The sequence below is a fragment of the Montipora foliosa genome, chromosome 9 (genome assembly GCF_036669935.1).
Source record: "Montipora foliosa isolate CH-2021 chromosome 9, ASM3666993v2, whole genome shotgun sequence".
NCBI lineage: Eukaryota > Metazoa > Cnidaria > Anthozoa > Scleractinia > Acroporidae > Montipora > Montipora foliosa.
The window spans coordinates 36,085,617-36,098,116 of record NC_090877.1 but is presented as its reverse complement, the minus strand read 5'-3'; the positions used below and the strand labels follow the sequence as shown (position 1 = coordinate 36,098,116).

Sequence of the window (12,500 nt, the reverse complement as noted above, 5' to 3'; positions counted from 1 at the left end):
AGGAGATGACATAAAAGACAATAATGTATTTTTTCGAGAGTACTACCCTCCTTAGAGGACAAAAAACTAATTTGAAATGTTAAAATCACATTTTTCACAGACCCATCTCTCCCCACAGTGGAACTCCGAACCCTCGAATTTCCTGGTGACAACATCCTACCGACAGGCTACAACGTAACTATAGCTTGTATAAGTAATTCATCAAAGAAGGTGCCTGAATTCAACGACATGCCATATTGGATACAATACTATTTCAATGACGCCAAGAAAATTTTACACGATTGCGGAGGTTCTGACAATGGTGTCGGTAGTGAGGCCAGCAAAGTGTGCAAGTTCTTCATCCAAAATGCCACAGGAAAAGATTCTGCAAATTACTCTTGTTGGTCTCACACTCAAATGAAGTGTACACGAAGAACAATAGAGCTGGAGTTTAGGGGTAGGTTATACTATTTTAGTCTTATTTCCGTAAACTGTATCAACGTAGTGACATAAGAACCACAAGACGGGTGCAAACGGATGAATTATTATATATAAATCTACCAAAAAAATCTCCCCACATTTCCTACCTCTTATCACCTTGGAGGTCCGTATTGTAATTATAAGTTACGGACCGATTTTTTTTTTCCGTCGCCCGCCACAAATCAATGGGAAAAACGAGGATCCATAACTTTCAGTTCGGAGCGAGAAAACAACGTTAGTAATATAAGGTATTTATATTACTGAGATAATCAAGTGCGCGAGAAAAAAAAAAGTTGAATTCAAGCAGAAGATTCAACTGCCAAAAAACGAATGAATTTCCTTGGCTATTTGGAATGTTGATTGCAAGAAACAAACAGTTTTACAAGTTTATGTAAGTTAAACATGAATGACATGAAAATCTTGTCAGAGAATGTTTTATGAAAATTTATGAAAGTATCGGGCCGTACGGTAGAATACGGCTCGCTAATTTAGCCAAACACAGCGCTCGTACAATCTGAGATATTTAACAATTATTCCATATGCGCTTTGGATATGAGTTGGCTATAATCAGTCTCATATCCAGCAAGCGCGAATGGAGTAATTGTTTCATTAAATTCCTTAAACTCCGGGCCCCAGTTGTTCAAACGATGGATAGCACTATCCACAGGATAAATCACTATCCAGTGGATAACTCAATTGGTTTTGCTAGTGTTTATCCGCTGGATAGTGATTTATCCGGTGGATAACGCGATCCATCCTTTGAACAACTGAGGCCAGAAGTTTAGAAAGTTCGAAGAATCCGAGCGAAATAAAAAAAACTTGATGAAAACCAATGGGATGTTGAGTAAAACCTTATGGTCAGACACATGGAGGCTCATAAGACATTTCTTACCTTTCGCGTACTTTTAAATATCGAAATTGATCCAAACTTGCCTCAAAAACGTTTTTTTCTTTATCCATTTAGAAATTTCGCTTTCCGGCGAAAAAAAAAAAAAAAACTTTTAGCTTGGCAACGCTTAGCGCAATAATTCACCAAATAAGGTCAAACTAAAGTATATCAGCTGATAACCGAGATTGAGTGAACCAATCAGAGCACGAGAAATGCATTATCCGAGGCTGAAAATTTAATAAATATGTATATATATTCACTGTTTCGAGACCGAGGGCACAGTTTTTCCTTATGCGGACCAACCAAGGCCGATGAACAACCTGCTTGGTTTTTTCCTAAAAAAAGATGTATTAACTGGGAACCATTGCTTAAGAACGTTCGCGCGAAAATCTGCCCACATCAAAATTTGTTTCATTTCTCGCTTGAAGTTAAGTAATAAATTGCTTATTCCAAGAATGAAAAAAACCATTGAGGGGTTAGTTGGTTGAGCACCGGGCTGTTACGCGGGAGGTCGTGAGTTCAACTCCGGCTGGACCAACACTCAGGGTCTTTAAATAACTGAGGAGGAAGTGCTGCCTTTGTAATTATATCTGCAAATGGTTAGACTCTCTTGTCTTCTCTGCATTGCCGTCTTTAATTAATTAATTAATTTATTTATTATTTATTTATTTTTTGAACAAATATATTTCAACAAAAAGAGCACTACTTAAACAATTACTTACATCATTTACACAAATTTACTTTCGTCAATGGTAAATAAGGATAACAATACGATACTTACACTAACAGAGCAGTACTTACACTGCTTACGGACAAACAACAGCAACTACTGAGCAATAAATAAATAAATAAATAAATAAACATACAATTTAAAAAAAGTGGCATAATGACAGGAACAGAGCGCTAAGAAAGATAAGGAGACAGTATCCATTTTTTTCTTAAGTCTTTGTTACTGATTATTTTTTCAGTTTCATATTTTGCTACAATTTTGGCTCGAAATCGAATGCATTGCCGTCTTGCTCATCTTCTGGAGTGTGGTTTTTGTGAAATTAAATCTCTGGGTGTTTCCTCGTAGGTCCGCACTTTTCAAATAGATGAGGAAGATAATATAATTCTGCTCTATTTTTATGAAAGTAAAGGGAAAGAAATTGAAAAATATGTAGTCAAGTAGGGACATGGGCCTCCCATGCACCCATATGATATATTTTTCTAACTTGCTTGTTTTGTAATCCTCAAGATGTCTAGTAAGCATGTTTCTATGTTCCCATCTCGAAATATTGTCCCAAGGCCTCGTTTCTGCGGCCTTCATGGCGGCCATCTTGGCGGCCATCTTGGATTTCTGAGGAAGTCCATAATGGGCAATCAATCACCTTTGAGCTGGACACCAAACATTTAATTTTTCCACAAACAGCCAATCAAAAATGTTATTTTTAACTTATGGATAAATTAAAACTCAAAAAATATGTAAAATGTGGATAATGTACAGTTAAAATTCAACGCCATTTCGATAGTAATTAAAACAAAAAAAAAATCGCCATTTTTTTTATTTTTATTTTGGGTAATCCTTTCCAGAAAAGAAACCTCTAGCATTTCAAAACTTTTTGTCAAAAAAGTTTACAAAAGCTGCCAGGAGTCTCCAGTAAATTTAGAGCGAATGGAATGGGGCAAGGTGACTAAAGACACGGCACACGCGCAGTAGTTCTCATTAAATCCAACATGGCGACGTACGTAAATTCTTGTTTATGATTGGTAAAGAACTGCACTCATAAGGCTGTAAACCGCTTGAATATCGTTCAAGAAAACGTTGTGATAGAATTCAAAAGAGATGAAACGCAAACGTAATCACGCTGATAGACAAGAACTTCTTCGGAAGCATCCTGCTGCTCGTTGTATTTTACATGTGAGTGGTATTCAGCATGGCGATTTTACGTCACTCAGTAATGTTAAGGGATCTGCCACTGAGAAGCTCTCTCAATTATATCATAATATTCGTCACAAGCGACTTATGTAACCACCGAGGCTGTTATCAAAAGTTTACTTAAAACCAGGATCGTTTGAAGTGTAACATAACACCTGATCATGGAGCCTCAACAGCACGTTCCCCTCGTAAATTATCATCCTGGTCTGCCATGGGGCTGTTACCCTCAGAATGCATTTTCTGTGAAAAGCTTGAACTGAAATCGTGTGGAAAAATAGAGTGATGCATCAAGTTCCCAGTGGACAAGGACGGGGCTCTAAAGAAGCCTACTTGGAAACAGATTGAGCCTCGAGCCCTTGAACTAGGTAATAGCCGTCTTCATCGCAAGGTGCAAGGCGAAGACCTGTTTGTGAGAGAGGCGCAGTTCCACCCGTCCTGTCGCAAATCATTTAACCTGACGACGATCTGGAAGTCAAGTCATCAGACGAACTTATTCCTTCTGACCTTGTGAAGTTCCTGAACTATGTCATCTCTGGTGATGCAGATGTGGAGAGGCGTGAGAAGACTGCACGGATCGTCCTCTCTATAGACCAGGTATAACACATTCCTCGCCCATTACGTTCTCAGCTATTGGCAACAGCTCATGGTAGTTTAATGTCATTCTAATTGTGTTTTTTTTCCGCTTTCACAGGACATCTGCCGTGCTGTAACGAAGGGAGAGTGGAAGTTGTCAAAGCACATCCTTCTTTGTACCACTGTACGACACCTATATCGCAGTAAACAACTTACCACCATACTCAGTAGGAGCAGGATTAACGCTGATTGGAGAAGTGCAAAGTATTAAATCGTTTGCTTTACCTAAGGTGTTGTATAGGCTGACGTTAATTCCAAGTATCAAAGAGTTTATTAAGAAAATAAACACGTTGTTATTATCTTTTGTCTGGAAAGGTAAAGATAAAGTTAAACGCGCGGTTCTAACAAACCAAATAGAAAAAGGTGGACTTAAAATGCTTGACTTGAACTCGATGATCTCCGCTCAAAAAATCATGTGTATAAAGAAGTATCTAACTCCAAAGGCAGCCAGTTGGAAGTATTTCTTGGATTTTCATTTAAGGAAGGTTAGTGGTAAATTTTTGTTTCACTGCAATTTCAACTATTCCAAGTTATCAATAACCCTTCCTAAATTTTACAAGAGTGCATTATGACATGGGCCTCCTTAAACTGTGTAAGCCCTTCCTCGGCCTCGGAGATTTATGAACAATTTTTATGGAACAATAGGTTCATCTGCATTGAATCCCGCTCAGTTTTCAACCAAAAGTTAATTGATGTTGGTATTATAACTGTTCGGAACCTCCTCGACTCACATGGCAATTTGAAACAGATTTTTTACCTACAACATGCACACCTCTCACCTATTGATCATTATTTCTTTTTTAGTCTCTTTTGTACCACCCCGGAGGAATGGCGTAGATTGTTAAAGAAAAATGAAAACACAGCTCTTTTACACGATTGTTATGTAGATTTGGATAGTTTTTCACTACACCTTCGAGGGGAAAAGCTTGATGTTGAAAAGATTCAATCGAAACTATTGTATGAAACGTTTTCTTCTAAAATCTCTTTTCACCCTACCTCTATGAAAAAATACAACGAAATATTAAACACAAAGACATTTGAACTAGACTGGGAAAGAATATTCTCTTTGCCTTTTAAAATAACGTTGAATACAAAGTTAAGAGAATTCCAATATAAATTTCTTCACAGAATTTGTTATACAAACATTATGCTCTTCAAATTTGGTTTAGCCGATTCCCCTTTAAGTTATTTCTGTAATAAAGAACTAGAGACATTGGAACACATTTTTTTTTTACTGTAGTAAGGTTAGCACCTTTTGGAATGAGCTAAACATTTCTCCTCAAATCGCAAAAGTTAATCTCTAAAAACTTCCATATCAAAGATATTTTATTTGGGCTTTTTTCTGCGGATAATGTCGATGACAATATTCTAGTTAATTACATTATACTTGAGAGCAAATACCTTATTTTTCACTCGAAATTAAGCCAAACGTTTCCCACTATTGCCCTGTTAATATCAAAATGCAAAATAAAGCACCAGATCGAGCGTTTCATTGCGAGGAAAAATAACAAACTCCACTTTCATAATAAAAAATAGCATCAATTTTTACCCATAATGGAGCATGAGCTATCACCTCCAACTCCCAACTTAAACTAATACTGCAGTATTGTTGTAATATGTTGAAATGTGTATAGTGCGTATAGCTTAGATGTGTAGTGTAGTTCCGATGTTCTGTGTTTATTATAGATAGGTAGTGTGGTTTCGATATATAGCTCAGATGTATAGTTTAAAATTAACATGTAAACTAATAAATGTGGATATATTAAAAAAAAGCAACAACGACAAAAAAAAAAAAAAAACAACAACAAAGAAAAAACACATACTCGGTAGGCTGGGTCACTGTGACACCTATGACTTTGGCTTGGAACTTGAAACAGCACTAGCCAAGGTCCTAGATGAGGTTCCCACTTCCCTCACTCCCCAGATCATTACCGGCGAGGGAAACGAGGTGTTTCATTTCGAGTGGGGCAATATAAACAAGATAACAACAAACATTCATGGCTCAAATGTGGCAAATAGTACCGGTGGGATCAGGATACAGGAGATAAAGCCCGGATTTGATGTCAGCAACAAAGACCGGACACTCCCTGTCTAAAAACGGAGGGTGACACGCTCCCTAAAAGTTCATACGCCCGAGACCCTGGTCCCAATCCACATCTACAGTCGAGTCGGGCCCAAATTTCCTAAGGGAGCTGTGTTCTCTCCACCCACCGTAAACAGCGAAGTTTACTTAAAGTGCATCCAAGAATATCACGTCTGGTCACTTGCACGGATATTGGGGAGCCGTGGAGAGAAGCAACTTGTGCCACGGTTTGGTGGCTTCATCTCAGCTACTGGCGTCAAGCCCACCCAAAAGTCAACCATTGACTATTTCATTCCCATTAACCAGCCCTTTACAGAAGTCTCCGTGATCAAGGAGCTGCTAAGGCGGTCAGCGGACGCCACCAGGGAGGTCGGTCAGGCGTACTTACTGAACACTTTCGATCTTGGTGGATGTATGAAGGCCCTGATCCCCTGATCTGTACAAGAAGCATGTGATGATTCCAGGGCCGTTCCACACAGGAATGAATTATAAAGGCATGGTGACAGGTAATACATGCAGAGGCTCAGGCCTCAGGCTACTCTGAGATCTTAATTGAGGCTGAGCTCGTCACCACTGGTTGCTTGAGTGATGTGTTGAAGGGAAAGGCGTACGCGAAAGCCCTGTTCTTCCTGAAAACAGTTAGTGAAGCTATACAGAGGTTATTATTTGAGAGATTCGCTGAGGAGGGGAATGTCGAGGTCTTCAACCCTATGGCACTGCTTAATCTAGTACAGATCTGTAATCGCGAAAACCTCGACCTCGCATTGCAGGACCCCTCTACGGTCACCATCCTGGAGAGACACGCATCCCATGAAGACCGGGTGCGCAACGGTCACTTTGGAAAGACAGCCAGGTTCTGGCTGAGCGTGATAGAACATACACGTCTCATACTTATGTTGCAGTATTCGGTGAAGACCAACAACTTTCCCCTTTTCCACAAGTGTAACGGGGATATGGCTGACCTCTTTTTCGCATATGACGAGCCAAACTACTCAAGGTAATTTACTTGTCAACTTGAAGCTTCTTAATTTGCATTTGTGCATTTTTAGTAGAATAGTTACACACTTTCTATCTTATGGCCCAAAACATGTATTTGGTGTGGCTGGAGGTTTTCTTGACAAATATTGACAAATCTCATCCTGGAGCTAAGAAACTGCTTATGAAGGGTGGTATCGCAGTAGCACGGTCTTTAATACCCGGTGCTCTCAGCGCAGTCGACGAGACAATGGAGGAGACATTCATGAAGTTCTCCAAGTCCGCAGGTACTGAAATACTATATTTAATAATTTGGTGCTTAGACTAAAGCTACCATGATAACCTTACTAAAAGAACAGTATTCTAAACCTCCATTGTCCGACAAAGTTAAAAAAAAGTGATCCGTCTAAAACCTAGGACAGGTAATTGTACGGGCCTTACTACAAAGGGGCCTTATTATTGAAATAATTTTCAGGCGAAATAATAAAATTTAGTTTGTACCGTATGTTTTAGTCGTTCTAACCGATGGTTACGTAACTGTGGTTATGTTAAAGGTGGATTCGCAGGGCTCTTTTCGATGCTCGGTGCTTACCTGCGGTGATCGCATCAAGCCGTATAACCTCAACTCGGGCTCAGTACTTTGCAAAGATGCTTGAGATGTGTGGCCTAATCGATGAACCGGACTTCCCGAAAGCCGGAAAGCACCGCGAGCTAGAGAGAGCCGAGATAAAGAAGTCAGAGGATGCAGTTCAGCGTACCTGGTCCATCTCTGCTGTACGCAACTTCACCAATCCTTTCTCCTTGGTCGACCAGGACCACCTCTACAGCCTGGCATCTGGTGATCCTGTTTCTTCAGAGGTGGAGTTGGATGTGCTCCGTGCTAAAACAGCTGGTAAAGAGGCCAAGGAACTCTTTATACGAGAACGGTTCATGAATGGCTGCTCTGAGACGGTGTTCTTTGAGCCAATCACTTGGGAGAAGCTGAAAACCATGGAGGATTCTAACAAGACAGTCAAGCTCACTGCCTCGCAGGGAAAGGTATGTGACCCCAAATTCCTACTATAACTACAATATATCACTGTTTTATGATCTTTAAACTTACAAAAGGTGTAAAACGTTGCTCGCTTGGTTTTTTGCAGGTTATCCAGTACCGTGCGCAAAGTGACCTCGCTTTCATGTTACTCATCAAGTCTAAGCATCTTGATGATCCCATTGACCTTGACGAGCTGATGCGGTACTCGCTCACCCCTGTCCCCCACAGCCTTGGCACAGCTAACGGTTCCTTCAATAAGACGAACAAGTCTGCAATGCTTCATTATTTGATGGAAGACGCCCCTGAGGAAGTGCCTTATCCAACCGAGAGCCTTTACATCCAGGATGGCAACGCACTTTTCCACGCCCTAAAGAACCTCAACACGTTCTAAAACCAACGGGGATATTCTAAAACGTTAATTTTTGGCAAGATGTTGATAGTTCCAATTAAAATGTGCCAAGAAAACTGGGAATTTTGGCACAAAGTAGGTTATTAAAGGTTTAAAGGCTCAATTTACGGTTTTTTTTTTTTGGCAACCTTCCACTCAGTTAAGTGTTGTAAGAATACCAAGAACGCATACCGGAATTGCCGGCCCTGTGGAGGTGCACACAAAGATGGAACATTTTGCTTAAAAATAATCGTTTTTTGCTAAAAGGACTTGGCAAGAAATTCAGAGGTTTCTTTCATTTATTGCCAGAAACATAAATTTATGTCAAGAATGAGAAGAACAGTTCCAAATATTTCAAATTGAAGAAGGTGGATTGATTTTTTTGTCAAGAAAGGCAAATGAGTGTTGCACGAGTTACTGAACATTCAAATCTGTTTGACGACATCATCATAACCTCTAAGTTTAAAATCAGTCCAATGAAATGCAAAATGACGAAGGGAATTTCCAACGTCAAAGCTGTGGGGTTGATACAATATGACCACGGAAATTTCCAACGTCTAAACTATAGGGTGATACAAACTGACCACGGAAATTTCCAAAGTCAAATTTGCGAGAGGCACGACCATGGAAATCTCCAACATTAAAATTTAAGGTTAATTCAAAACGACCATGGAAATTTGCAACATGAAAATTTAAGGTTAATTCAAAACGACCATGGAAATTGCCAAGATCAAGCACAAACGACCATGGAAATCTTTAAGATCAAATTTGCAGTTAATCAAAAATGACGATGGAAATTTTCAGCATCAAAATTTCGCGCATGGGCATACCTGAAATGGCCTTGGAAATTTAAAAAGTCATTTTTTCGGAAATGTTGAATGCCTAATTGCGCACTTCACAAGATCAGCTAATCCAAATTCTAACTCTATTTCTTGAAAATATCTTTTATTCTCCAAATGGTCTGGATAGCACAAGTGTTACTAATATTTTAAAAAAGACAACCACACTTTTGAATTTTCGGAACATGTTTCGATGTTTCAAACATCATCTTCAGCCATAGAGAGTGTAACATTAAAATTTTTTACAAGATAATTCGTATATATATATAACTATCAATACAATGATTCTTTGTAGATTAAATGTTCGTTACAAGTACGTAAAATTCAAACGAACCAACAATATTATAGAGAACGCAACTGACATAACGGTAAAAGTTTAAAAGTGTAATGCTAAACTGACATGATCAACGTTAACTTGTTTGTTGAGTTCGGGTTTCAACCGCTCAATATGGAAGCTCTCCTTGATTTTGAGTTGATAGAAAGAAGTAGCATTATCAATAATTTTGAAGCAAGAAACATCACAATTATCGTGACAATTTTTAGAAGAACTAAGATGCTTGAAAATATGAGAATTTTTGTCCCGGAAAAGGTGCTCATTTACACGTGTGTAGAAATGCCTGTTGGTTTCACCAACGTAGCTTGCTTCAAAATTATTGATAATGCTACTTCTTTCTATCAACTCAAAATCAAGGAGAGCTTCCATATTGAGCGGTTGAAACCCGAACTCAACAAACAAGTTGATCATGTCAGTTTACCATTACACTTTTAAACTTTTACCGTTATGTCAGTTGTGTTCTCTATAATATTGTTGGTTCGTTTGAATTTTACGTACTTGTAACGAACATTTAATCTACAAAGAATCATTGTATTGATAGTTATATATATATACGAATTATCTTGTAAAAAATTTTAATGTTACACTCTCTATGGCTGAAGATGATGTTTGAAACATCGAAACATGTTCCGAAAATTCAAAAGTGTGGTTGTCTTTTTTAATCTTCCGTCTCTGATTCCAATCTCCAAGGGGAACACATTCAACCGATACCATTACGTTCACTCGGCAAAGAATTAACGCCATGAATTGGTTCCAGGGTTCATTTATAAGGGTAGTCTCTCTCGTGGTCTTCAAATGGTGTCTCAAAAAGTTCACTGGCATTTGGACTGGGATCACTTACCGTTTACGTTGGCTCAGTGAGGCTTCAACCGGAGGTCATTCGTCGCTGGGCTACTTGCAGACATGGCCGAATCTGCTCATTTCTCCTCGCTAATTTCATCATCGAAATAAGGATCGAGAAGATCATTAGTAGCAAGGCTGTTACAGGACGATAAACGCAGTCTTTTTCCGTATTGTGCATTTGAAACTACTTCAACGTCCTGTTGTCCCATTTCGTTTATGTTTTTGATCAATGTCGTGATGTGAAACTGGGCGGCAAGTTTCTATGTGTGTCATGCAGTTTTTGAATGCGACAGTGCGGTTGATGTTGAAAGCCAATCACGACTCCAACGGCTCGCAACTGTTTTTCTATTCCCTTCTAGAGTTTTAGTTGCTCTGTACTTAAAGATCTTAAGGGTTTTCCTATTTTGCAAGATAAAAGGGCGATCTCTTTGAATATTTTGTTGAGCGCTTGCGGTCCTTGTATAAAGTGACCTGCGTTTTTAAGTGCGGAGAATTAATTTCTTATCCACGAAAGCAGCCTTAATGTGAAAGAAGCCTTTTACGGCCTAACAACTGAGTAATAAACTAAAGCAACTTGCTTTTTGCCTTTTCTGAGGGTTTATTAAATAGCAGGACTGGAGGCGCAAGTTTTAAATTTTTCGGTCACTTAAATCATTAATTTCCGGTTCGTTTCTGGTTTCTGCTTGACATTTGAATTAACTGACAGAAATTCATTCAGATAAGATTTTAACAGAAATCTCACGAAAGGGGCGAATAGCACGCTAGCTTGTTAGTATTGTTTGAGGAAAAATGAACTGTCACCAACAAGTTCATCTGCAAATCCATCCAGCCTATATAGCACTTTGACTCTTTTGGCGACTCAAGGATTCCAGCTAATATAATAATGACCAACGGTCGTTTGGGGTCTTGTGAAACCAGTGGTATTTTGTCGAACCGATTGAGGATAAGAAAATTGTTATTCACAACTCCGTGACCGTCCTCTCAAGCAGGATGGCAAAGAGCGTGGATATGTTCTGAACATTTCCCCTTCAAAAAGTGACAAGAAAGGCGAACGGTTGAAGGTAAGAGAGAGAGTGTTTCATTAAAAAAACAAAAAAAACAACAACAAAAAAACAACAACAAAAACAACTTATTGTCAGCCAAAAGTAGCTCTAATAAATTTTCTTTCATTTCATATTCTTTTACAGATTGAATTGGTGATTTGATACTGGTCGATGCAAAGCACGAATATAGCATTATTAGCGTGTGCCGTTAACTTAGCAGCAAATACAACTATTTGCAGATTTCAATTGGACTACCCAGCAATGTTCATATTTATTAGCTCGGTTTTACTGGTGCTATAGTTCTCAGACGATTAAGAGCCAAGTTTGTGGCTAACAACAGAGAGCAGAATTATTTTTGTCATAAAAAAAAACTTTTTTTCCGCAGTATTGACATATTTCTCTGTTGGTTTTTACGACTGGAGGGACTAACTGTAGCTTTCTATTTGTCATAATACTCTACATAAAAATTACATTTCAATTAAAACAAGAGTTAGTCATTATTTAACGTCTTTCCAGGGAAAAAAATGTTAGTCATCTTGGTGAAAACGTTCCACGAGCAGCCCATAAACGAGGTTCATATGGTTTCTTTTACATGTCTATCTAGTGAATTGTCTTCAAGCTTAGAATTTGAGTGTGTGAAATATCTCGTTTTTAGTCCGTGGGGGTTAAGGTCGTCCTTAGACAATAAAGTTGAAGATCTTCACTTCAGGTAGTCTTGTTTTACTTATGCCAAAACTGACGTTGGAAAATTCCGCCGTCAGTTTGCTTGATCTACTGTAAAAATGACTTTGGAAATTCCGCAGTCATTTTGCTTGACCTTCTGTTAAAAATAACGTTGGAACTCTCCGTCGTCATTTTCTTTGATCTTCTATGAGAAAAGACGTTGGAAATTTCTATTGTCATTTTGCGTGACTGTTTAGTCAAAAATTGGATAAAATTTGATAAGTATTGCAAAGTTGATAAATGCTCCGGAAAACGATTTTTTTTTTCTTTCGAAATACTGCAAACTGGATATATCATTCGGTAGAAAAGTGGAGATTCATCAACAATATTTATGGTGTGG

At 38.6% G+C, this 12,500-nt stretch overlaps 1 protein-coding gene and 1 pseudogene across 1 annotated transcript in view; both read left to right on the top strand.

Moving 5' to 3' along the window:
- The window catches only part of LOC137971979 (fibroblast growth factor receptor 4-like), a 48,738-nt gene that overhangs the window by 4,602 nt on the left and 31,636 nt on the right, over positions 1-12,500 (top strand). Inside the window, exon 4 of the mRNA XM_068818746.1 lies at positions 101-436. Coding sequence (XP_068674847.1) covers positions 101-436 — 336 coding nt within the window. The remainder of the gene's footprint in view (positions 1-100; positions 437-12,500) is intronic.
- Positions 3,720-12,500, top strand: part of LOC137970447 (uncharacterized) — a 10,171-nt pseudogene continuing 1,390 nt past the window's right edge.